The 27,947-nt window shown below is 38.4% G+C and overlaps 1 protein-coding gene across 12 annotated transcripts in view; it reads left to right on the top strand.

The window, feature by feature from the left end:
• GRIP1 (glutamate receptor interacting protein 1) overlaps positions 1–27,947 on the top strand; it is a 316,928-nt gene that overhangs the window by 261,154 nt on the left and 27,827 nt on the right. For 9 of the 12 annotated variants that reach the window (XM_032188746.1, XM_032188719.1, XM_032188761.1 and 6 more), the window contains 6 exons: positions 8,070–8,217; positions 9,854–10,023; positions 14,977–15,132; positions 20,292–20,478; positions 21,279–21,424; positions 23,074–23,154. In XM_032188746.1, the coding sequence (XP_032044637.1) occupies positions 8,070–8,217; positions 9,854–10,023; positions 14,977–15,132; positions 20,292–20,478; positions 21,279–21,424; positions 23,074–23,154 (888 nt within the window). Of the gene's footprint in view, positions 1–8,069; positions 8,218–9,853; positions 10,024–14,110; positions 14,267–14,976; positions 15,133–20,291; positions 20,479–21,278; positions 21,425–23,073; positions 23,155–27,947 lie in introns of all 12 variants that reach the window. The other 3 variants (XM_032188776.1, XM_032188689.1, XM_032188737.1) reach the window with 3 other exon arrangements.

Genomic DNA, 27,947 nt, shown 5'->3' with positions numbered 1-27,947 from the left:
ATACAGAGTCTCAGTTTAGGTGGTTTTAGTTGGTTGGTTGTTGTTTGTTTGTTTGTATTGGTTTCTACTCATCTAACAGACCTTGCAGAGAACTGTTTTAGCCAGGTCTGAAACCTCCTGCCTATTGAACCAAACCAAGACCATTGTTTTCAATGATAAAAGAAGTACACTAAGAGTCAAAGACTGTGGTTAGCACCTGTGTGGAGGTTGCTACCACGTTCAAAGCAATCATGAATGTATGAGACAGCATGGCTCAGTACAGAGGACCTTGATCAAAGTCTTGTCATGCACCTCAAGCACGCCAGCCACACGGGAGCAGAGCTGTGCTTGGATCTGTCGCCTTGCTGAGAGTCGCTGTTGAAATCCTGGCACCTTGCTCATGTGGCTCTGCTGGTTGCAGGGCCTGAGCTCTACCAGCTGGGTGGGGAGATGGAGCTGGCACAGGGAGGTCCATACCACAGCATTGCACTGCGTGATGTTGGCATGTCTTCTATTGCCTTATCTGTTTCATGTGCATGGCAGCTCTTTTATCAAGATGTCCAGACTCTCCAGGGCATGCCTTTGCTCTGCAGCTTCTGGGATTATCCAGTACATCATTAGCATGGTAACTCCCTGGGTGGATGGAAATTCTGTCATCTCCACACAAAGTTTGGGTGTTTGCAGCATTCATTGCCATCTGTCAAGTGCTGGCAGTGAGGGGTGTTGCACTTTGCAGACTTCTGAAGAGAATCCAGACCCTCTCTAATTCTTACTGTTCACATGGGATGCAAACTTAGGGTCATTATGGCAAATAGATGTAATTTGTAGGTATTGCAGCACTTAATAGTAGTGTCTACTTACAAGCATACAGGTTGACAGACATAAAATGTGACACCCCAGCTGTTTCTTAGTTTGCAGGCAGAGATGCACATTATGTTGTCCTTATTTGTTCTATTTGTTATGATTAGTTGGGGACAGAATCGTACAAGAACAGGGCTGTTTTGAAGAAATCCAAGTTCTGGTGTATTGTAGTTTCCTGCCCTACTTGCATAATAAAGATAAGCGTGGGGAAGATCTTTTGTACGTAGGTACATATGCATCTATGTAGCTGTATCTATGCCTTGTGCGATGGAGAAAACAGTGCTTTGTTTTGCAGGGTCTCAGCAGAGGAGCTTGCATATTATTTGCAGTGTTTTGGAGGTCTGTCTTAGGAGACGGGTTTAAAACATCACTGTTTCTGAATTCCTTTCCTGAAAAGAAACACAGGCAGAAGTCCATGCTGTCATCAGGGGGGTGATTTGAGTTTCCAGTAGTTCTTTCAGTGCCACCTCAGTTTACCATGAAGTAGTCAGTTTTCAGGTAGCAAAAGAAAGAAATTGCAGAGCCTGGGCTTAACCGGAATGCATTCAGACTAGATCAGCTTCGGAATCATCAATATAGGCTTCACCAGCCATGTCCCCTCTCTGTTTTAAGTTCAGCAATAGATAAATCAGGTTTTAACAGGGCGTGTGAAAATAAAGATACATATAAATGGAGAGATTGGGATTTAATACTACTTTTGGGTGTAGGAGAGACCTAGTAAAAAATAAAAGACATTTGAGCATGAGGCAGTGTTAGTGGGAAGAAAGAGTGCCCCAAGACTTGAGGAAAAGTCTTTTAAGCAAAAAGGGCTTAGGCAGGCCTTGGAGTCTGAACATGAGAGAAAATCTGAGAAGAAAAGTCCACAGGCAGATTTTGAGTACATCCCCACCCACGCTGTTTTGAGCACTTTGAAGGCAAGGGCGGTTCTTAGCTGGTTAGCAGGCATTTCTGAGCTGAGAAGGATGATGGGGTTAAGGTTGCAAAGTATGAAATTAGGTAAAGGCAGCTCTTAAGCTTTTGATCTGAAGAACTTGAGTGCATTAGAGGCATATAAATGAACTGCAAGAATTAGACGAGAAGAGGAAAATGGAAAGATTGTGCCAGCCAGTTGACGAGAATATGAAATTGCTTGTGCATAGGGGAGGAGATAGACGATGCATTCATTTAGAGAATAATGCCTCTATTTTCCATTCTGAGGCTCAGAGATCCCTCCGATCTCATTGTCACTCATTCTGCTGGCATCCTCTTAAAACTATTCCTATTTCTTATTTTAAAAATCTGATTATTCTAAAAGTGAGAGGATGTAAAATGTCATTGGTGGTTGTTTGTTTTGTTTTTGTTTTTTTTTTTCTTAACAGCAATTTCATCTTTTTCAGTGGACTTTGAGCTTTCTTCCAATTAGTAGCCCAGCAGCTCCAGTGCCATGCTGTTATTGGCAACACTGATTCGTTTATTTATTTATTTATTTATTTATGCATACTGTTCTTGCCCCTCTGATTCCAGCTGAGATGGGTAAAATTAGAACATCTGTTGCTCACTCTGCAGCGCGCCTGAAACACATACAGACTCCACAGCCAAGGGAACACTAGGAGCGCACATATTTTATGCAAAGTTGTAAGTCGGGCCTTGGAGACTGTCACTGACCCTTTGAACAAGAACATTATTTAATTTTTAAACAGTTGTTTTATTATTAAAGAAACTACCACCCTCACTTCCCGAATATTGCTTGCAATGGATAATGATGGCTTGCTCTGTTCCAAAACGTATTTTAGAGTAAAGTCTCACACGTCATTAAGCTTATTAATATTTTCTGTATTCCAGTTCTCAAGGGAGAATTAGAAACACTGTCAATGACTTTGAGCTTTTCAGCAATCATTATCAGAGCTTGCTAGCTGGCATTGATTCCAGTTTTCCCAAAAGATCTGAGATGAAAAAAGGTTACTCTGCTAAATGAAGCATGAACAAAGCCAGGGTGCAAACATTATGCAGTATAAGTAGAACAGAATGTCAAGGCCAGTACTGCGCTTCAATACAGTATGTGTGGTTTATTTATGACCTTTATAGTCACAAAAGTCTGAGGAATCAAATAATATTGCTCTGAATGAGTGATAATGGGCCTACCTAGCTGTAGGGCATCTTCAATGTTGCTCCTGTGCCCTTTAGACACTGCAGAGGTTTTATTCCTGCCTCTTCCCCTGCTGCTGCTTTCCTTCTTGAAACCATTGACCCATGATCCCAATCTCAATTTCTTAATTAGATCTTTTAAAGAAATTGGTAATTAATGTTCCCTTTTTAGCAAAATGGGGATTAGGGATTTGTTGAGATCAAATTATCTCCAAAGTACAAGGAAAGAGGATTACATAAACAAGCAGCCTCCCACCTCCAAAATATTAGTATTTAAATAACCATCAGTCAGCTGTGTGTGTGTTAGGGAGACCTAGCTAATCATCTAGTTGGTGTTAAATGTGAGTGAGGGAGGGAGGGAGGGAGGGAGGAAAAATGCCCCTAGAAAGGAAAGAAAAAATGCTAGCAAGACAGCCTAAGACATATTTTAGGAAGTGGCTGTGTGTGACTTGGTGCATCCAGAAGTGTGTTTTTTCATCTGTTTGTATTTATGAACTGGTGAACAGCCAATGTGGGGAAGGAAAAAGGTATCAGTGGAGAGAAGCATGCACGGAGAGAGGACAGATGTGGAAAAAAGCCTCCCCACTCCCAGCAAGTCTTTCTCTTGCACAGTAAAAAGAACTAGCCATTTCTGAGTTTGATTCCTGTTTCCCTTGAGACCATGGAAAAGATGGGCAGTTGGAAGAGGCTGACCACCTCTCACTGGGTCAGCCTCAGAAAAACAAGAGAAGGGTCATGGTGGGGTCATGGTATTATGAGTGTCAATATCACAGGTAGGATATGATGGTGCCACCACTGGACTGCGAGTTTGGACAACGTTAAGGGTATCAGTCATACAAAGAGTGTTTCAATGGACACAAAGAATGCTCTTTTTGAGCATTCAAAATTCATTAAAAAAAAAAAAAAAAGTCCTTAAGAATACAATAAGCAAACCACATGGAAGATGACAAGATTCATTAAGTGTTTAAGATGCTGTTTGACAGTAATGAATAGTTTGTCAGTTAAGTGAAGAAAAGTGGATGTGAATGCATGCAGAATCCCTGAGTGCTTTTACAGTGCTCCATTGTTAGCTGAGCAGTGCTGCCAAGGGCTTTGCAAAATAGACTAACTGGAGACTGTAACTGCTAAAGCCATGGCTCTTAGAAACAAAATTCATCCAGTCTGTTAGAAATTCTGCCTGGCCTTTGGGCTGGTTACCGAGGCTTAAATCTGTACAACTGGCCAGGGATTTTAAGTGCCCTATAAAAAATGCATCAACTTTGATTTTCACATTTCAGCACTGTAGTTTTCCAAAGGAATGGTAAATACCAAATTCCTGATTGTAAGCCTATGGGATGTCTGACACCTGAAATCCTGAACCTTATCTAGAAAAAAATTCCCACTTGCTGTCTGTGGGCTGCAAAACTTCTTTATGAAGGGAACAAAAAAAGATGTGAGGAGCAGGAGAGAGCACATTTGTGATCAAGAAAAATTATTTCTGTGAAATATTGGCTTCTCTTGTGACAGGATTGAGACATGTTTAGATATGTTAATGCATTACTACAGAAAAATGAAACTGCAATGGGAGAACTGCAATGTTTGAAGAACTATATTTACCGATCTGAACCAGTGCAGACTTGCTAAATACACATATATACATCACATGTACATGTATTTTACTGCTTTCAGTCAGAGAATCACAACAACAGAGAAGGCTACATGGACCTGCTCTATACGTTTTTAAGGTGAAAAAAATTGTTAGTCTGTGAACATGTAATAGGGAAGAAGCTCAGCAAGAGGAAAATCAGTATGAGATAGTAAGTCATCCACTTCATTCTCACTCGTGTTATTGGTAGAAGATACAGCAGCATAAAGGCAAGATCGATAGCAGTCTTGTAGAGAGACTGGTTCAGCTACCTCTTTAGAGTCAAAGTCTGTTTTGACATACTTCCTCCTTGTCTGTCTCTTTAAAACCACTCAAAAATATTTATTTTGGTATAACTTCTGAAAAATATAAGAAAGCACCAGAAACTTTCCAGTTAGAGGAGTGTGAAGCAGAGACAGTAGCAACAGGGCTCAGTGTTCCTACAAGAACATGCTCACTGCATATCAGCGCTTCCCAGCTTGAAGTACAAGAGGCCTTAGGGGGAAAAATTATGGCGTCATAGACTGATAGAGTTTGGTTTCCTGTGGATTTAGTGTCATTGTTGATTGCATGCTATGATTGAAGCTTTTTCTATTTTAGGGCATTTATAAGCACTGTTTCCCATGTAGGTTTTCTGTTGCCCAATAACAAGCAGCTCGCTTTTTGGCCTGTCCCACTGCTGGAGTCCTAAAGAGGTTTTCTGTCCTCAGGCATCCACCAGCTGTTGAGCTGGACTCAGCAGTTAAGCCATGAGGATAGGGAAGAATTAGTAGCTACATACATTTTTGAGCATATGAACAACTACATGTAATGTGGTCATGAAGGCTTCATTTCCATTTGGAAATCAGACTAAAAAATGTTTTTTTCAACTTTCAGAATTGTTTCTCATTATCATTTGAGGTTGTGACAATGCTTATTTTATCCAAAACTTTTTTATGTATCATGTAGTATATTTATACAACATAAAAATATATTTGGAATAAAAAAATAATAAGAAAAACCCCTTGTTGCCGGTGGTTAAAGCTGCCAAATAAAAAAGGTGTCCTACTAGCTAACTGAAGAAATGTATCAGCATGCGGAAAGCAATGCTTCTTCCTCTGAGAGGTTTTAATCAAGCCTTGTGTACTGACTGAGATGCAGTGCCCAAAAGTGAGAAAAATTATTAACAGAATCAAAAATCTAGAGCGTTTTTCATGCAAGCATTCATCAGTATATCTTATGTAATTACGTAGCCAATAAATCAACATAGTCTGTAAGTGCTTCAGTCATGGTGTAAATATCTTAATGACCGAAACATCTCCACACATGAATAATTTATACCTGTATGATTCATTTTTCATACCCATGCTTTACTTCAACATGATAAACTAATCCTTCTCTGTCAGGGAATGTGTGCTTGATTATTGCCCTCTGATTTCTCTTCCTTGTGTTTATTATCCACAGTTAGACACACTCCACTTCTTTTCTTCTGGTTGCTCTAATGTACTTATCTTATTTATTCATCCTGTCGGCCTTGGTTTGCCTTCCCAGTGCTTTTTAACAGGCACCTGGGAAATAATGCTGGGGCATAAGCTGATTGTGCATTTCTCATGTAACTCTGGAGCAGCATCTTGAAAGATTTACTCATTCTTGACAGATTATATTTGAATATATAGTTTCCACTCCTCTTCTCAAGGCGATTGCTACAGAACAAACTTGTGACAGGCCAGTAACAAGTTGAACTTTATCATTTTCTGGATCCACCTGAGTTCAAACCTTCGTCACAGTACTCATGACAACTGTCGTTCAAGTCTTCTTCCCATATGTTTGTAAATATGAGCTTGTTTGTAGTTCCAGAAAACAATGCAATATTCAAGAAGACAAATGTTCCTCAGCACAGAAATCGGAATTGGGAATTCTTAAATTCTGCTCTGCCACACATGCTTTTTGGCTGCATTCAAGTCACTGTATGCATCCTGCCTAGCTTAGACACTTACCCAAGGCATCTAAGACAGGATCTCAATTGCTGTGACTGCCTCTTTTAGTCACTAGAGAAAGACAGGTAGCTGCTAGGGTCAGTTCACCCAGCTTTGTAACCCTTTCATACCTGAAGCACCAGGCATGAGTGCTTCTGGTGGACTCTTTTCTGGGATTGCAATGTAAGGTTTGGTTCAGATGTGCAGAGCAGCTTATTTTGGTGGTGCCTGTGGAAGTTCAGCTTTTAATAATTCAGTCCTAGTTGGGCTCAAAAATAAATCATTCAGAATTAGTGGGCACTTTCAAAAATACTAAATCTCCTCTTCTAACCCTCAAGTTTCTAGCTCGAAAAAAGGCAAAGTGTATATAAAAATTACTGCAGTTCTTGAGGGAAAAGGATGTTCTATAATTATTAACTGATGCTTTAGTGGTATTGTATGTTACTCTATCCAGGCACGTTTTTAATTTCTATATTCAGTTTACCTACATTACTCTCTAGCTAGGAAGTGCACCTTACCTGAGAGTTAGTTAACAAAGGTCTCATTATACAGCAATACACTGCTTCACAGTCTTTCCTCTTCTGTGACAGAATTACATTCCTGGACTAATTTTCTGGGTTTGAGACTGAATGGAATACCTTGCTATCTATCTTCTCCTTACTTCAGCTGCATTTCTCTTACAGCTTCTGGGAAATGTTGCAGCTGAACATTTTCCTTGTATTTTATAACAGGCTCCAGTACTCTGTGAATACAAATCTCTCCTGTTCTCTAGGGGGGCATTTGGTAACTTTATGTCTCTACTTATACATTTTCCCTTGTTCTGGTTGTAAGCACCTCTGAAGGTTTCTGCTTTCTTTCTTCAGTGTTTGGTCAACTACTGTCTGTGACCCATTGTAAGGAAGTACTTTATCCCATGACAGGATACCACAAGAATCTACTGCACAACCTCCTGTGCATTTTGCTTTAACTTCTACTATTTCTAGTTGTCATGCCTCCTGCACTTTCTCCATTTTCACCTAAATTGTCCTATTTCTTTGTGAGGGATTTCTGATGGACCTTTCCTTCACCTTCATTGAATTATTATAACACCTGTCCATCTTCCCCTTCTTTTCTTAAAATGAATTTATCATCCTTATGTAACCTCTTTAACTCAGTTCATTTTTCAGATCATCTACTTTTTTATTAGTTTTGCTTCTTCAGCATGCCCATTTTAAATCTCATGTGGTTTTTAGCTTCAGTTGTTTAAAAGAGTGATTCTCAAACGCATCCTGGTCCTCCATCCTCATCCATCTCAGATTCTGATGCAATGAACTTCCAGACATCTCAGATTCACAAACCTCTTGCTTTCATCGGTTTCAACATTACAAGTTGTTACTTGATATTCCAGAACTGATGATATTCCAGAGTGTCTTTATGTGGCATGTTGTCTGGGTAGAGAAATAGAATAGCAATAGAGATTTTATGTAGGAATGTGGTAAATAATGCAGTTGGTATAGTACTAATTTTTTGTTGTCTAATTTTAACAGAGTCAGTAGCAACGGCATCTGGGCCACTACTTGTTGAAGTTGCCAAAACTCCTGGTGCTGCTCTTGGGGTTGCACTGTCTACTTCGATGTGCTGCAACAAACAGGTCATTGTCATAGACAAAATCAAATCTGCGAGTATTGCAGACAGGTGAGTGCGACAAAGAGCTGACACTGCAGATCCATACATGTGTTTTATTTCTGTTTTTGTTTTGTTTGTTTGTTTATTTGTTTTTTAAATAACCCCCTCCTTTTTTTTAGATGAACTTGACCGAGCCAGATGCTATTAAGGTTGCTAGGTCTTAAAATTAGCACTTTGTCAGATCATTGTTCCATACTGCGGAGTTTAAGAATTCCAGGGCACCATTTACGTTACGTTCACAGAGTTTTCAATGACATAAGCCAGCCCCAATATAATACGTGCCTGTCTGTCTGCACTATGCAACACAGAAGTTTAGAGGCCTACTCTGACTGTTAAATGTAATGCTGCAGCAGAGATTAGTATTTAAAAAAAAATAAATACCCCACTGGAATTCTTAAAGTAAGCCCACAATATGGAACAGCTGTCAAGGGAAGTTAATTCTGAGGCTTTGCAACCTTGAAGTGTTCTTTTAGAATATATTGTTCATTCTTGTGTTACAGTGAAATGGAACTTCTTATGTCTGGATTTTCCTATTAAAATTTTAGAGTACAACTGAGGTATTAGGAAGACTGACTTCTGTATTTTGAAGTTATTTTGCAGTATTTTTTTTGTACTTCATTTAAACTTCATTCTACTATATTAAGGTCAGATTGTATGTAAAATTGAGGGAAAGAAAAAGATATTTTTCCGTAGTGTTCTAAAACTCTGTAGCAGAGCTGTGGGATCTTTTTTGGGGTGTGTGTGCGTGCGTGTGTGTGTTTATACATAAACAGTATGTTTCTATATACATACCTATATCTAAAAACTCCCTAAATATTACGTTTCAGCAGCAAATTCCTCCTGCATGTCCCCAGTCACCCTACCGTGTAACTCCTCTTTGACGATGGTGCTTTAGGTAGCACCCACTTGTAGCAGTGAGTCTACAGCTCCTCTGTGGGCTTTTCCCTACAGTAGAAACTTTGAGAGTGACGGCCATTGATCCAGGGGTGTTCTCCAGTTCAATGGTGCAGGATGCTTTAATTTTCTCCCTCTGTTTTTTTCCCATTTCACAGGGGGTAACCAATTAAAGGAGCTGTCCACTTGACTGGTACGTCGGGATGCTGACTGCTGTGTTTGCATTTCTCAACTCATCCAGTAGCCAGTCTCTTGAGTGCAGCAAGATTTAGCAGATAGCCCCCTCCCCACCCCACTCCTCAAGTCACCATGCTAGCCCTGGTTTCATTATTTGTTTGATTACTGCATAATTTCATCATCATTTACAGCTTTTGTACTAATTAATGTTTGAACTATAACTCAAAAAATGATGAACTGGGTGCTTGTGTGAGGGATATGTGACCAAGTTATTTGCGTCTCCTTAAGCTCTTCTCATTTTATTCTGCTGCCATTCACACATATTTTAGTAGTCAGCTACCCCATTCCAGTTCTGTGAGTTATGTCTCGGCATATACTGTATTAACTGAATTGTTTTTAAGGTTCGTACTAATAGATATAAAGTCTGACCAGTGACAATGCCTACAAAACACAAATCTCTCTCGAAAAAGAAAGAACACGCTCATAGTTGTCATGGCCAGTTTGAAGGCAGTAAAACTCATTTTCCCAGCAGAAAACATACCTGATCATACGGAGTTTTTCCCCTTTTGTGTAGATGTGGCGCATTGCATGTAGGAGACCATATTCTGTCCATCGACGGCACCAGCATGGAGTACTGTACGCTAGCAGAAGCAACGCAGTTTCTTGCTAACGCAGCGGATAATGTCAAGCTTGAGATCCTCCCTCACCACCAGACACGGCTAGCACTGAAAGGCCCAGAGCACGGTAAGAGGATCTGTGGCACCTAATACTGCTTTATTTTCCTGTCTTTGACTTTTCCTGCTCTTGCTGAATGGCCAAGAAAGCTACGATGGCAGTTATGCCTGTAAATGTTGTTTCAGCTCCCCAGGTTATGCTTCCACAGATTCTGAGCAGCTCTGTGTTTTCTCAGCCTTAATGCACCCTCTGAGATTCCTACAGGTAGAGAGGGAAATATTTTACTGAGAAATGGCTCTGCACACTTGTAAATGTACACAAAGACACCTGTTGACTCTACTGCTGCAATCACTGAGGGGGGCAACTAGGTGATTCAGTAGATGATTCTCTGAGTTGATTCTCCAAATTAGAGCAGGGAGGAAGGGCCACTGATAACTTCTTTTCAGCATACTAACTTCATAGTCTGTTATGACAACTTCAGTAATAGACTTGTTCTCTCTCAAAATGCTTCAGAAATAATTATTTTCCCTTGCGTATAGCATTATTACTTATTGCCACAATATTTTAAAAATACTTCTGAGATTGTTTCATGGGTGCATTGGTAGTGCTTATGAAAAAGGATTTGGGAACAGTTACCTAGATGCTAACCCATTTTCACTGTGTCATTTATTTCATACCAAGATAATGGTTTTCCATTTTCGAGTCAAATATATATAAAATGTAATCATGTTTGAAGATGGAAACCTCCTGTCTTATCTTCTAACTACTTCTGAAAAAGTGGCTAATTCACAGTATTCACAAATTCAATCTAAAATACCATGTTAATGGATGTCAAAGAAGTAACAAGGTAGAAAACAGGTACCTGTGTTGCAGCATGAACCAACAATTGCAATTTCTGAGCCTGTGATATTGTGCCTCTGCCTCCTGTAGACCAAGACAAGATTTCTGAAGCCTAGAAATTTCAGTGATAATAAATGTTCTTGGACATCTGTCTACTACCCAGACTGTTCCTGGAGAAGTAATTCTCTAGTCAGTTTATCAGAGTGGTGAATATTGAGCTAATGCTGAGGAGACACTAGTTTTGTCCTAGATCAAGGGTGTAAAAAAGTAACCCCTATGATACCATTTTATTACATTATTCAGTTGCACATCCTTCCCCTTTTTACTTAAGCTGTTCAGAGGGATAAGGGAACAGGGAGTGGGACTGCAGAAACAGAATGAATTGTAGAGCAAATTTTGAAATATAATTCCATCTATTTCAGTTGTAACAGTACAAGCAGATCCCTCATTTTTATAACAAATATATCATATTTTTTTTGGCTATTTAAATAACCTTTGAAGAGTGTTTCTTTCGGGAAGATCAGTACCAGGGCCAAATATTTGTTTAGTCGATTGTATTTCCTGAAGCACTTCGCTGCTTAACCAAAATTTAAAACAAATTGATGCTGTTAATGTGCTAGTCACCTTCAACTAGTGTAGGTGCTTTGATAAGCAATGCTCTTGCCATGCCAAGCTTGGGAACTGGCCATTAAAAAAGCATATCAAGGGGCTCTGCAAAAACTACATAAGCACATCTTTTGGGGAGAAATCTCCCTAAGGTAATAAAGTTGCTTTCTTAAATAAGCCAGAATAACTGGAATGTTTACAGCCCTTCCCAGCCCCTCACTAGGTGGTGCAGCTCCAATATCACAACCAATTCAAGATGTAACATGCTTTATGGAAGCAAGTATCCTTTTGGAAACAACCTTCCATCAGGTGTAGTATGGCCTAGATGCTGCAGAATTTGAAAAGCTCCCTTTATGTGTCTGGGATAAGCTGAGTCATTAAGGCTGTATCTGTTGAGCTCAGATATTGGTCTTCTGGGAACGTGATAGGAATTTAAAATGGGCAGGAAAGTCAGTATATAAAATAAATTGAAATTTTAGCCCTAAAATAAAATGGAGAACACTATAAAAGATCAGTGTTTTTTTTTTTTCTTTTTTTTTTCTTTCTTTTTTTCCTTTTCGCTGTGCTGCTAATATTCATTTCTCTTGCTGCCCCATTAGTTTTATGCTGGCTGTACACAACCCTGGGTTGGAATAGCTCAAATTACCAGTAAATTACTACTGTTACACACGATAGGATTTCCTTTTACAGAACTTTTGTTGAGCTGGGATTATCTTTCAACAAGCTGAGCAAACTGAATTTGTGTACCTTCCTACTTTCTAGGACACTTTTATCCCTACTCTCTGTATGAAAATAAAATGTGGAAAAAAAAAATCAGAAATTACCAGATGATTTCCTGCTGGAAGCGGTCTTTTTAATCAAACAAGGCTCACAGCAACTTGAAAATAATGAAAATCCACCAGGACACATTGTTCTCACCACATTTTAATTTTTACACCATAGTTGAAGTCCAGAAATGTTGCTATCTGTGTGCATTAATCAAAGAGACAATTTCATTTGAGAAGATATGGTAAGCCTGTTAGATACATAGTACTATATCAGGCTACTGCTACTGTTCCTGGGATTTTTCTTGTTTGACATTAGAGATTTTCTAAAGTCTATGAGGTGGCCAGTAGTGGTGTTGGGTCTCGAGTGCTGCTGCCTGGTGCTGGCATCGTGTGCTTCCCTTCCTGGGAGCCACCCTTACCTCATTTGTTATCTGTTGAGGAAAATGAATATATAAAAAAATATATTTTGGTGCAAGCACATAATCAGATCTACTCCTGAATGGCAAGGGCAGGGGGTGCACTCAGGGAGGGACACAGGCCCAGGGCACCCCAAGATGGGGCTGGGCCTGGTTGTGCCAATGGCCCCAGAACCCCAACCACTCCATGAAGCCACAAGGATGGGTTAGGCCTCTGTACACTCCCTTCCCTCATGTACTCTTCATTGTCACATCACCCATGTGTTTTTAGTCAGAGAAGGGTTAATACATTCTGACAACCAATCATTGCTCCTGTAATATGAAGTGAAACAAAACTATAGCTTTTTTTTCTGGCACTTCATGGTGCTTTCTGCAGTGGCTTCCACTTTCCCCTTACTCCGTCTCATGTAATAAGATGCGAACACAAATTGGGCCCCACCTCAACTGACAGACTTTATGCTACTGCTGAATTTCGTCATGGGCTCGGTATGTGTATGCAGCCCTTATAGGTGATACAGCTCATGGGCTGAATACAGCAACTTATGTTTCACAGTATGGGTGTACCCTGCAGTTTTTTGAAGACAAAAAATCAGTGAACAGTTTAGAATTTGCAGTCTTCCTTTACAGTTCAGCGAAGACACAGCTGTGCTGAGTTAATGATGACCAGACATTTTAGTGAAGGGCGGCTTTGGTCATTTTCCTTTAATATTTGACACATCAGCTGAAATGCTTCCCGTTCTCTTGGTAAATGCTGACCTTCACCTTTGGCCTATGCTGGACTCTCCATAATTAGAATCAGCAATCAAATCTGGTCCCAGATTTTATCTGGAAGAGGCTATTTTAAAGTTTCAAAGACTGAGAACTTAAAAATCGCACATCTAAATAACAAGAGCCCTAGATTTTTGCTTTATTTATTAATCAGGTTTCAGGATAGAATTTTTGTGCTGTGGCCCAGGAGGTAGTTTGTGGCACAGAATAGCAAAATGCCAACAATATATGCTGCCAAAATTAAAATGTCAATGCAGTAAATTGAAATGACCAGCATGTAAACATCGCCATTGTAGGCACCACGATATATAGTATCAGATTTTATTTCTTAATGTCAATGAATGCAAAATGCAAGCAGAAAGTTTAACTAATCTTCAGTTAATGGTCATATATAATACCTTCTTAATATTTTCTAAAAAAAAAAAAAAAAAAGAAAAAGAAAAAAAAAGTTTGCAGTCTTAGCTCCTAAAGCAAAAAAGAAATTTCAAATAGATTCAGTACTAATCTCTTAAAAATAATACAAGAAACTAAACAGACAAATCAGAAGCATTTATTCTGATAAGAAATATATTTTTTGTTCCCAAGTTAGCACCCCCTAGTAAGAAGAGAAGACCAGATTATTTATTATTTCATTTATTTTGTTTTCTGTTTGTTTTAATTTGAGGACTTTTTGTTTGTTTGTTTATGCAATTCAGTTACCTTTCCCTCTTCTCTGGTCCTTTTGTTTTCTGATTTTCTGTCATCCCTTCATGTGGGCAGTGAAGGTTCAAAGAAGCAACAGGCAACTTACCTGGGATTCGTGTGCCAACAGCCACAGCAACCTCCCCACCTACCACCATTATAACACGTACCACCCTGACCATTGCAGGATGCCAGCCTTGAAATTCCAGAAAACGTCTCCTCAAAAAAGCCTTCGTAATGTTCCATGCTTTTTCCTGCTGACATATTCTCTCCTCCTTCTTCCTCTTCTTCCCTTCCCTCTTCTTTCACTCATAGTTTTCTCATTTCAGGCACTAAAACCTTTTCAGTTTTATGGATGCTACACTTTTTCATAGCCATGCCAAGGTTATTTCTGACATTTTATGCCTTTTCTTTACTATAACAAGGCAGCCTTTGTAGGCAGGAAAAGGCTTGAGAACTCTGGATGAACCTGATTGTTTTTTTTTGTTTGTTTGTTTTGCTTTGTTTTGTTTTCCATATGAGTAGACCATAAGATTTGTGTAGTATATATAAAATACAATCTTTGAATGCAAAGCATAGCCTACAAATCTTTTGTCAGAAATTACCTACTACAAAAAGGCATTTCTAAACTCAGTGTAAATAGATATATTGTTCTGTATTGATTCATGAATGTGTTAAAAAAATAATTTAACATACTTCTCCTAAAGTGAGATGTCTATTATGAATGTAATTTTTGTTTCTACAAGATCTTTGTTAGCTCCCAGCAGATATTTTCATGACATGCTGGCTGTACTTCTATCCAGGGTCACATATATGGTTTAATGTTTTTGTTATCAGAAATGCACAAACCATTCCTGTGCATCATACACATGGTTTAATTCATTGATGAGTTATAGGCATGTGCTGCACTGAGTGCTGTTTGCCAAGTGTTTGATTTCTTACAGCAGCTTTGGTGTCTTCATCCTTCTCTCCTACCTCCATGAGTGCATACAGCCTGAGTTCCCTGAACATGGGGACCTTACCTCGCAGCCTCTACTCCACCAGCCCGCGTGGGACAATGATGAGGCGGAGGATGAAAAAGAAGGACTTCAAAAGCTCCTGTAGGTGGTAACAGCAATTGCTCAAAATGTGCAATGAATGGGTGGAGGAGGGGGAAGATACAGAAAAAAGAAAAAGGTACAAGGTACCTTATACTAGGTAGAAGGGAAAACAATTGGCTTTTCTGTTAGATGTGGGGAAACAGCAGCATATTAATATTTATCCAATGCTAAAAGGAGATAAGCAGAGGCCATATGGCTGAACTCTTTCATCTGAAATATATAAAGCAGTATTTTCTTCAGACAATCCTGCATTGGTTTGTCATACCATTATAGAAGTGATTTTCAAATTCCTTTTCAGACTCTTCCCATTTTCATTGGGGAATAAAATTCATAGCTGAATAGTCAAACACAGATTGCTGGTAAGCTCAACTATCCCATTACAGAAAGAGAAGAGCTTGCTGTTATATTTTACAGGTAGTTTTGATGTTAACACCTACACCACAGCCTGTACAATCATTTTTGTGAGAAAGAGTGAAAAATAATGATGAACACTAAATAGCCTTGTTTCTGGCCATTCTCTTGGATTCAAAGCATGAATTTCCCATGAGCCAGTAATTTCCCAAGCCAGGCTGGATATATTTCAGTCTGTTCCACTTGGTATCTTGCAAAGTATTCACTGGGCCGATAAAAGTACGGCTGTATCAGTGCAATGTTTCCTAGACTCCACGTAAGGGCCATCCCTCCTTCTGGCTTGTCTGTCAACCCGTGATCCTCAGGGCCAGCATCAGCTCAGTTCTTTCAGAGCACAGAAGTACAAAATGCAAAAATCTGCTACAGCTAATAATGCTCACAGGTTCAGTTTGGAAAAATGAGCTGCTGCCCCATATTCAAGATTTCCCATGGTCATAGCAAAATCTGGGCAAAACAGCAGCCTCCAACCAAGCCCAGTCACTATGGAGTTGAGAAGAAACATTTGAGAGAGGAACTGAGGTCTTGCTTTCTTGCAGAGTTTTTTTTGTTGCTTGCTTGCTCTTATTTCTTTTATAAAGCAAATATTTTTACATAACTTTGCCTGTAAGTACATTTTTTTAATTTTTAATCTGATCAGCCATTTATCACTACTCATGAAACATTAGCTTCTAATGCATTCGTTGGGGTCATGGGGAGATAGTGTGCCCATCCGTGCTATGGTATCAGTAGGGATCCAGCTCTTATTTGTCCTCACATGCACATGAGAAAAAGTAGTAATTTTGCACTAATACTAATTGCTTTAAATAGTAATATAATGCTGGATGCAAATTACAGTTCTTAACTTCTGCTGTATTGTAGCAGTTCTACACAGCAAAGAACTGATAACCCTGAAAGCAATTTTACTATGATTATGGATCTTGGAGACAGTTGTTACTTCTGTTGTTGATATTTCAGATAGTTTTCACTCAAGGAGGCCTTAACCTGCAATGTGTTTTCCTGCAAAGTCTCAAAGCAAGGCCAGTGACATTAGATTCAGTGGGACAGTCACAAAAGCACTGCAGCCCACCTCAAAGATGAGAATCTGCTATGATTAAGCAAATCTCTGGCTAGGAGATACTAGGATGAGGCTTTGTTGTGGGGTAGTTTATTCTGCATTTGCCTTATTGTGAGGTCTGGATATACAGCATTACAAAGTGTGTGGAACTGGCCCCGTTACTGGGGGTGGGATGGGGTGGGCAGAGTCTGTTTTCGCTATGAGCAGTAACTCCATCAGCAACCCTGAATCAGAGCTAGCTTTAGAGGAACTAACAGGCCACCCAGGCTTGCTTGCCCTTTCTGTGAGCTTGCTTTTCAGCACATGCAGAGTTCCTTCCTGCTATTGCTAGACTTCTACCTGTACTTGTGACTGCAATAACAGCCAGTTTAAGAGAACCACACTGGACTGAATGTGCTACAAGTGCTACATGATAGAGAAAGACTGGTCCTGTACCCTTCCACCTCCCATCAACAAGACTTGGAAAACTTTGCCCTCTCCCTCTGTGGGAGACTCGTGAGAACCAGGTAGCACTGACTGCTGTCCTTTTCATAGAAAAGGAATAGCAAGTTCTCTTCATTTCAGTGATCCTTTTTTTTTTTAATCCTTCAAGGGTTTGTTTGTGTGTTTTTTTTTTTTTTAAATGTAACAATAAAATCTTTTGGGATATCATTTGGCAAGAAAAGGATGTATTGACAAAGGGTGCTATAAAGTTTGCATTGCCAATTATTTAGCAAAACTTGCCTACATTAGTGATCATTCCAAAATTTATGATAATGAAGCATAATGGTACAGAGTGCTACAACACTTTTATAGCCAGGAGTTTGCAATTATTGCATTAATTATGCAGATCTTTCCAGACGTGGCTGTAAAAATTGAAAGCATGCTCTGCTGTCACGTGCTTTATTTGTGCCACTTGTTTTCCATCTTTATTCTTCCTCTGCATTTTTTTTTTAATGATACTCATTGTGAAAATACTTAGGTTTTTTATTTGGTTAAAGTTTAAATCCTGAAGTATTTTGTAATAGGTTCATAATAGTCCTTGAAATTCAGAAATAATTTTATACCAATTTACGTGATAGGTATTCGGGCTGTGTAGAAGTCTTCTCAGCACATCCAAGTTAGCTGCTAGCAGGAGGAGAAGTAAACGTTTTGGGTTTTCCAAGGTTCAGAGAGGAGACTACATATTTAGCTTTGATGACACCTTGTTCTGCTTCTCTTACAGCTGCAGGAATAAAAGTAAAAAGTACATAACCTTCAAATTCAAGACTATGGTTTACATAATGAATAGCATATAGTAAACTAGGCCCCACAATTGTCACTAAGAATTGGAAGCAAAGAAAAAAAGGGTGCTAGGATATGTCCCATAGCAGCAGCAAACAGGATTCACTGGGGCCATTTACCCATTGATGCGCCCTTTTTAAAACAATGAGAATCCTTGCAAAGTCTGCTTTGTGGTGTCTACAGCTTTAAGTGCATCACACAGCCGAAAAAAATAGGCAGTGTTTCTTGCCACAGTTGTTGAATTATAAATTCCAACCAGTGTGAAGTCATGTCACATTTTATAGAAGCTTGACAGAAAGCTTTTGTTACATGATTCAGAATAGTATTTTCATCTCTGCTCCTTTTGGTCCCCTTTTTGTTTCATTTTCTTTGGGAGTAGGAGGGGTTCCTAATGGTCCTAATGGTTCAAAGTGTCTAAATGGACACTTACAAGTGTCCACATCATGAAAGTATTTGTCAGGGAGAGTTTTAAATCTCATAAATATTAACAATTTCACAATATGAATTAAAATGTTAACTGTCCTAAAAGTTTAAATAAATGTTATGAGACCTTTAGATTCTTGGTAGGGTATTAGAAGAAGAGTAAGAAGCGTACAGCAGAGTAGGAATGGACACAAGCGATAGGAAACGAAGTTTCAGCTAACAAGGAATTGTTGTATGATACTAAAGAAAGTGATAGTGGAACTTTTCTGAGCTTGGATGCTCTAAATTTAGAAATTTCTAGAAGGTGGTTTAGGGGATCTATTATTATTAACTTTGAATTATTTGTTTTAGTTATATTTTAGCTGTCACAGTATCGAGGGCTGGAGAAACCTATTTTCTACATGCAGTAAATGCTAAACCTGATCGCCATTTCTGAAAATAGATCATTAGTATTAATATTTGTATTTGGGTATGAGCATATACTACTCAGTACAGATAAAGGAAACAGTAAGAAGGATGCTATTGAAAAAAAGAAATAAGAGTATTCTTACAAAGGAAAATGAAAATAAGACATGAGAATTCACAGTAATTTAGTAAGGAAAAGAGAATTGGTTTCAGAGTCAAATGTATTACTGAAAGTAGCTTTTCTGGGAGAAAACAGAAACTCATGAGTTTTGACAAATGAGACTTCTGCAACTTTTGGAGTCATCATTGCTGACTGGTGCCACATTAATCACTCTTGATACTGTTTCAGAGCAGGTCTAGTGCTTGTAGCCTCAAAGAAAGGGAAATATTTATAGAACCTCTGACATCTTTGTACAGCTGTGTTAGTATTATCTATAAGGTAAAAGAAAGGACAAATTTTTCTTCATATCTTAAAAAAAAAAAAAAAAAGAAGAAGAAGAAGAAGAAATTTAAACTATCCCTCAGATAAACCATGACTTTTTATGTAATTCTTGGTAGCTAATGCAGGAAGAAATAGGTCTTGAGGGACTTCAGAGGTGCAGAGGTAATAGCATAGGTTTATAATGTGAAAACATTCAAAATCTTCATCACTAGAGGATTATCATTACAATACCAAAACATTGCTTTACTGATCTGAACAAATACTGAAAAAAAAGTCTAACTTTCTGTGTATGATGTAATGAAAGACAGTAGTCTGTCGCTGGGAGAGTTCAAGCAATAGTTCAAATTACTTTTAGGAAGAGGTCAAAAAAAAACACAAAGGTTTCTTTCATAGATAACTGCATTGAATCTCAATATTGTTTTCATTCTGATTTGTTCTGTAACCCATCCTATTCAGAATGAGAATAGAGGGAGGGAGTAGAGCAGGAATCTTGGAAATGCAGAAGAAGCTGCCAGGGTTTTTCAGAAAATGGTTCGCCAGTTCCTTTGAGAGACTCCATGGAAATTATTTTTTCTCACAATCTCTTTAGAGTTGCTGATTGCTAGGACAGAGATGCTAGTTCAACTTACATTACCCAGTTAGCCTGACATATTGCTGATGTGTAGTAAACGTGCAAGTTGATATAAGAAAAAGGCATCCCTATTTCTTGCAAGCAAGCCTGGAGCGTGTGCTTTGTTGCTAAAAACAATACATTGCTGTGAGATGTTCAGAAGTGCTCCTGGGAATCAGCCTGAATAACAGCTGGGGTCGTGCTTCTAAATCCCTTAGCTACTGTGAAAACTCTGCCCATCCATGCCTCAAACTTAATGCAAACAGAATTCAGGGATGTTTGGAGGTTTTTGGGGTGGGGGTATCAAACAAATGTATTTTGCTCAATACGTGAACTATCTTTCTGCGTTATAACCTATAACCAGATTCTCTATTCTCTTATATGTCATAACTGTTTATACATCATTTATAAACTTCAGCCTAAATTGAATTTTAAAGGGCTGTTTTGTTGACTAGTTTTATTGTACAGATCAATTTTCTCAAAGAGCAATGAAATTTCTGCTGTCCGTGTATGAACGAATGTCTTTATTCCTGGTCTGCTCTGTTTTATAGTGTCTTTAGCCTCTAGCACTGTTGGTTTGGCGGGGCAGGTCGTCCACACAGAGACCACGGAAGTAGTGCTGACAGCTGACCCTATAGTAGGGTTTGGGATACAGCTCCAGGGTAGCGTGTTTGCTACCGAGACCTTGTCTTCTCCACCCCTCATTTCCTATATTGAGTCTGACAGTCCAGCAGAAAGGTGAGGTTCTTCCAGATGACTGCTAAGTACATTTTGATGAGCATTCCTTGAGGTAGTTTGGGCTTGTTGCTTTTGATTTGTGCTAAACTGCAGGGCGTTGCTCAATGGAAGCGTGTCAAGTAACAAACTGTCTGTTCTGACAATGGTACTTCATATGCTTGGTCAGCTATAAGAAGAATGACAAGCATCAATGCTTTCATCATCCAGAGTCCTCCAGCGGGAGACTAGAAGCTATATTCATTCAAAAACAAAAACAAACAAACAAAAATCAAGAACATTGCTGAAGTCAAAGCAGTAATAATTCATCATGCCATGAGGGGAAATCATATCGCATTCTTTAATGTTTTGGTACAGAACGAAAACTGGAGAAATACCAGAATCGTGACTGGGAGGAGCTGGTTTACTATTTGTTTCATCTCAACATTACAATTGCATTGTTATACTTCTGTATGTTTTTAGTCATGGCATGAGTTCATACAGATAAGCAGTAGTTGCACAGGCAGCTTCTAGATGCCATTGTAGTGCTGCAACACCTGTAGCCTGGGGTGAGAGGTGATGTCCATGGGTGGAGTGGTGGCATGAAGGCTATGCCCCCTTCATGGGTCCTGGCACCCATGCTGGCAGTGCTGATAGTGTTGGGGTGCAAAGGGGCAGCAGCAATTTGGGTTGTCCTCAGGTGCCTTTGGAGATGCTCTTGCACTTCTCCTTTGAGGTTAGGTTGCGTGTGTCTTTTATTATTAATATTACTGGTTCTGATAACATGCACGTCTGATGATGTTTTTCTATGATTGTGTGCCAAGGTGTGGGGTCCTGCAAATAGGAGACAGAGTAGTGGCAATAAATGGTATCCCAACAGAAGACAGCACATTTGATGAGGCCAATCAACTGCTCAGAGACTCCTCTATCACCAACAAGGTCACCTTGGAAATAGAATTTGATGTTGCAGGTATGAATGTACTGTTATTCTGTCTTGTAAGAAAAGCAAAGGAATAAATCCTAAGGATATTGCAAGTGTTAGGTATCAAAGGTGGGGACATTATTCTCAAATACACCATTCAGTTTTCATGTGAGCTGCTTGAAACATGTGTCTTTTTGTGCAGCTTTCTCATTCCACTTAGCCCTGCAGCGTGTTTCAGAACACAAATAGAAAAGACAAGTCCTTAGAAGTATCTGGTGACAGTCCTTCCTCTAAGTTATTTCCAGACAAATTTCTGCCCTGAGATAGAAATACTCTGATGAGTCAAGACAAATCCTCCACAGGACAGCTAATGAAATGTGTTACTAGACAAAAAAGTATTATAAAAGGATGGGTAAGCAGAAAAGTCTGGAGAGTTTAACTCAGCACTATCTTTAAAAAAATAAAAATAAATTAGAAATTGAATTAGTAAAAATCAGAAAAGTCATTGTTAATGTTGTTGGTGAGCCTTTATCATTACTAATACATTTCCTTTCTTCCGTAATGTGTTTAAGCATACAGAATACATCTATATAATCATAAATTGTGTAAAACAAACATGTACACTTCATGTATGTGCATTACTCCACTAAGAGTAAAAACTTTTAAGACTTATGTGCTTATCTGAGAGTAGCTCCTTTGAAGTCGTGACAGTGTTGGATGTGCTGTATTTTCCATAGTACAGTTATAGTATAGTATAGTTATAGTTGTGTAGTTATTGTTAATGGTATTATAAATCATGATGTCAGAAGCAGGCTAAATGTTCTTAGTATAATTCTTTGTGGTATTTTAATATGTACATATCTAGTATACTGTAAAAAAAATGGTGAAATACAATTTATGCATCTGTATAAATAGGAAATGGAATATTAAAAATTATGAAAACAAAATAATGGAAAATTCACATTTAAATATGCCTCAAGTCACAAGGACAATAAGGTTTGTGTTTTGGTCCCTGGACTTATGTTCATCCCATTTGCTCCATAACAGCAGACTTATACTCATCATTGGACTCTCCTGCCATATGTATGTTTATGTACTTAAATAGCTGGAATTGTAATTCGCTCTTCTTCAAGCCAACAAACTCTTGGTAGCAGCAGTGTGAAAAGTCAGAATTCAGTGCAGTGCTGTGTATTTTTTTTTTGTCTCAGTCAGCTCTAGATGCCTCTTCATGAGTGCAGTTTTGATCTCATTTCTTCCCAGTAGATGTAAAATCCATGGCACTTGCATTAGCAAATAGTTAAAAATGTATTAGATCTACAGCAACAAAAGCCTGAAATTCTTAAGACTTGATCTCCTGTCCTTTTAATTAAAACCTATCTGCCAATGCTAACGTTTTCATGTGTGCTCACAGAAATTGCATACAAGCTAAAAACATGCAGTCTCAGCTGGCTGCTGGTCTGTGCAATCACCATAAATTCAGTTAAACCTTAAAAAAAATTGAGTTACTGTGAAATTACCAATAGAGATATAAATCATACTTTGTATGTCCTACTTCCTTCACTTCAGCACCCGTGTTTCGCCCCTGACTAGTGAAGTTGATGTGATTTCATCAGTTTACATGTGTAGTTCCATGAACTCAGAATTGCTGTGTCATATAAATTATCTAATTTTTTTTTTTTTTTTTTTTTTTTTTGTAGAATCTGTTATACCAAGCAGTGGAACATTTCATGTCAAACTACCAAAGAAGCATAATGTGGAACTTGGCATCACGATAAGTTGTAAGTGGAAGTGCTTATTTTTAAGACCGTGGTGATGGGATAATCTGCAGATAGTAGGTCCTATAGTTGTAGGCTTATGCTTATTTTGGTGTAAACTTTTTTTTTTTTTTTTTTTTTTTTTTAGAATGGGGTGATTAGCAGTGCTCTTTCCCTGATGAAATATCCTGTGACAGATCTCTATCCCCCCCCATAGCAGTTAAAGATGCCAGAAGTTTGCCAGGCCGAAAGCTTGACCTATCCCTTCATGTGTAACATATATTTAACTCTCATTAAAGCTAATTAAAACAAACAAACAGATAATTAGAATTAAGCACATGTGAAACTACTTCCATAGCTAAGAAAGGTGCAAGCAAAACTAGTCATGGCCTGTTGCAGAACCCCACTGACCTCAAGGGTTCTCACAGGCATGGGAATCCACATACAATAGGTTGTGTTCTGCTTCAGGACGCAGTTTGAAGATACATCCTCAACCTGTACAACTTGTGGACAGTCCTAAATGTGCAGGTCACGTTGCAAAATCTTCTTTCACCAGGGGCTTCAGAGGTGGTTGAAGAAGGTAACAAGGGTGTGCATTAGTGTAATTCTCAAAAAAAGTATTTGGTATTTGTTTGAAATCAAAATGTTTCTTATTTGGGGTAAAAGCTCTGTTAGGACTGCGTTTTGATCAGGTAAGGTCCAGCATACCAAGTTCAACTTCTGGTGGATGGAGGAACAATCTGTATCCAAGCTAACAGACTTACATTCACTGTACGTAATGGCAGTGCTGCATCTGGCCTCGCTGAAATTATTATTAATTTTTTTTTTATGGTAGTGGCCTTTCTAAGCTAATAATCTGTCTTTGGAATTATTCACGTATCTTGGGGAAAGATTGTGCCTTGACTTATATTCTCAAATCTTTTAGCAGCACAATGGAAAAAAGTTAATCAAAAATACAGCAGGGAGCTCAGTGCTAAGAATTACATCTAAGGAACAAATGAAAGACATTGCAGACCTGTTTCTTGTGTTACAGACTTGAATGCATAATTGTTAGACTCCCTAAAATGTGATGCTTGAAGAAAAATCATAGGTCTACACGTATTTATGCAAATGAAAATATTGAGGAAACAGAAAATGGGGAGAGAGGCTGTTTTATATAAATATTCTTAAAATCAGTCATGATTTATAGGATTACAGTAAAAATACTACATTTCTAGTAATATGATTTGTATTGATTTTTGGAATTCAGGACATCATGTACTTCTATTTGACTAGAGGAATAGACTGAATGGAAAACTGATGTTCCAGAGATTTAGTGTTATTCACTCTTCCAAATTTGGCATACCTTCCTTACTTGGAATTTAATTCCAAAACTTTGTGCTTCATAAAATCAGTGCTTTATGTAACCAGAGGAACATCTGATTGGTCTTGGCTCTGTTCTTCTGAGTATACTGCAGTATCTTTAATATGTAAATTAAATTTTCTGTTATATATAATAATCCCAGGTGCTGGTAGTATTTAATGCATATAAAATTCGTCTAAGATTAGCTCTTTGTTTGATTTTAAAGCATTTATACTATTAACTGAAAAAATGTAAATTTCCTTGGTAAAAGCCTTGAATTGCTTCATTTCTTACTTGTTTTTCAGTACTTTCCTCTGTTCTAATTATCTCCTAAATGAGACAATGTGATTTGCAAAATATAAATGTTTTCTATCCACTTTGTCCAATTTTTGTCATGGTATTTTAACATATTAGCATCTCATTTTTTACTGATATTGTCAGGAAGCAATGTGATTTCTTTGAAAACCAAATGGAATAACTAAAGGAAAGTCAAGGGAGTTGCTATGACCAGGCTTAAACAGGGATGCTGCAGGAGATCACATTTGGACTTGATCTGTTTAAGTGCTAGTGCGGTTCATCATCTTTGTTTTCAAGGCTGTGGAGTTAACAGTGAGTGAGAAAGTGCTGTCTCTATCCAAACATCTCAGAAAATGCCTATTTTGTTTTCCGTATCCCATGTGTAGTTTGCTGTTTGGTTGACAAAGTCAGAAAATGACCAAAATGGACAAGATAGGCACTATTTGTCAGAAGAAAAATGTAGGGCTCTCCTCAGGTTGGCATCTGAACGTATGCTTAATTTTAAGTCCAGAACTTCTTCTAAGTTAGCTGTTAGGAGGCAGATATCCTGGAAGAGGAATTTATTTTATTTCTTTGTGTTTTCTTTGGTAAAAAGCATCTAGTGTGCCAGCTGGGTATTGAAGGCATATCTGAGGTGGCACGCAACACTCTAGACAGTCTTCGGGAAACATGAAAAGTAATAGGGGAAGAGATTTAGCTTCTCTTATTTCATGATTTATTAAGACCCCCCCCAAAAAAAAAATCAAAACCAAAACAATTCAAAAAACCCTTTGATAGTAAAAACCCTTATGAAGTAAGGCACATTCAAGTTTCATGAACATCATTAACACTGTTAATGTTAATCCAATGTGCTAAGTTTTAAGTAGTGAACATCAGTTATGTCAGTATCAATAAAATGGTCTTGCCCGATGCTGCCTTAACATATGTACTGAACTTCTATCCTCCTTTAGCCTTCCCTTATCCCTGCAATATATAAGATCATCTGTTCTTCCCATTAATAGCTACCTACTTCAATGAAGAACTTATTGAATAATTTGAAAAGACAAGTGACTATGCATTTCATGCTTCAGCTACCATCATTTTCACTCTTACTTACCTGGTTGGAGCAATTAGAATGCCTCAGTTTTTAAAATTAGGTCATCCAAATAAATAAAATATGACACAGCATGTTGTGTGTGTGCATGTATAGTTGTGTTCTTATAACAGAACCATTCCACAGAAGGAGAGCTTTCTAGGAGATCTAGTAGTGTTCAAATCTGTTTCAATTTACTTGCCAGTAATACTGATTTTAAACCATGTAATAGAATATGGATTTCTTTTTATTTTTTTCAGGATAAACTTTTGTGCAGCTAGGTACTTTTACATAGACTAATATTTTTTAAATAAATTTAATTATTTCTGAGAAAACTACTTACTAATCTATTCTGTTAATTCTAGTTAACAGCTCTTTTGGACATTAGGGCAATACCCTCAATAACTTTTAACTTTTAGTTAGCCTTGAGGGCAGTTTGACTTGATGATCTTTGTAGCTCCCTTCCAACTGAACTATCCTATCCTATCCTACTGTCATTGTGGGTAAGTAGGCTGACTTTGTATAAAAAATATTTTTTCCATCCTATGAGCTTTTTCCTCTGCAATTTGTTCAGAGTTTGATCAAACTCTAAAACTTGAAACCAGGCTGAGTCTAGTAAGCAGATTATTAATGGGTAAGATATCCACCCAAATTCTCTGTTTAACCTGCAATGTTTGTTGTTTTTTTTTCCTTTGAGTTAGCAGTAGAATTAAAAAAATAAATAAATAAAAATAGCAAAATATGTGTTTGTTTGTTTGGTTTGGTTGTTTTTTACCTAATAGAACAGCTAATCTACAAATCTAACAACGTTTCACTAAACTTGCTTCTACGTAGGGACTAGAGGCAGGCAGGCAAAGTGTGCCTTTACTAGTATGAGTAGGGTACAGGCTGGGAACTGAGACCTAGAGTCATTTATAGAGAGGGAGCTTGCTGAAGATCAAAGTTCCAGTTACAACGCTAAATTTACCACTTTAGGCACTCTTCACTACTTGCAGTTCATCATACGGACTGTGTAAGATCTCCCCAGGATCTCAACAGTAGGTGCAGTAAGAACTGAATCGGGGGAGAAAAGATTTGATCTTTGTTGGATGAGGAAAGAAACCAAGTAGATAGCCATAACAGGGAGACGGGAAACAAGGGAAGAGACTGAGGTGTGATAATGAGTGCGGGGTGTTGGGACTTCCACAAGAGGGCTGGACATGGGTGAGCCCATAAGGTGAGGAGAAAGAAGCAGGTGTGACAAGGAACTGTTATGGTGGGGGAAAAAATAACATCAGGGCAGCATGTGTATGATGCCACAATGGAGATTGCAAGGAAAGAGAGAACTGTGGGAAAAGGATTTGACACAGACTAGGAGCACAAGGGACTGGAGCCCTTCCCAAGCCTAGACCTCAGGATTCCTAATTTACAGCATTTTCTAGTAGCAGCAAATTTCTCATCTCCTTCCCTGTCCCTTCCCCATGTGATTCTGTCACCTGGATCTGCATTGTAAATCTCAAGGTTTTATGCCTGCTTGTGGTCTTGGAAGTGTGGGTTTGATATTGCTTGTAATTGTTTCTTTTTTTTTTTTTTTTTAATCAAAAATAAGTCTGAAACGAAACAAAAATGGACATTTAAGGCCATACAGTGTCACTTCAAACATCTTGTGTTAATTCGTGAGGATATCTTTTTAATTAAATGGTCAAATATTGCCTTCTCCCTGGGATTCTTCCTTCTCTGCTGTCTGGGGAGAAATAACAGTGCTGTGTAGCAAAGGGGATGAAGGCTGCATAATGAATGAAGTGGAAGATTGCAGAAAGCAAAAAGAGGTGATCTCATGGTCAAGATAGTTTAATGCTACCCCGGAGAAATTATTTTTTTTCCTTTTCCCTGTGATAGAGTTGTGCTGAGATGCTAGTCACTTCACAGGGAAAAAGAGAGAGGGGGAGAGAGAAGAAAAAAAAAAAAAAAAGACACTTTCCACAGGTGTCTGCTTGATTTTCCAGAGAAAAGTTGAGATCCTTGGGTTGCACTTGTCAAAATATTGAGTGTTTACAGCTGTTTCTGAAAATGCCAGTAGTTGTGCTTAACATAGAAGCTGTTATATACTACAAGCTGCTGTGAGAA

Source organism: Aythya fuligula, chromosome 1, assembly GCF_009819795.1.
Source record: "Aythya fuligula isolate bAytFul2 chromosome 1, bAytFul2.pri, whole genome shotgun sequence".
NCBI lineage: Eukaryota > Metazoa > Chordata > Aves > Anseriformes > Anatidae > Aythya > Aythya fuligula.
Note: the sequence above shows the minus strand (reverse complement) of the source record. Positions and strands in the feature narration are given on the sequence as shown.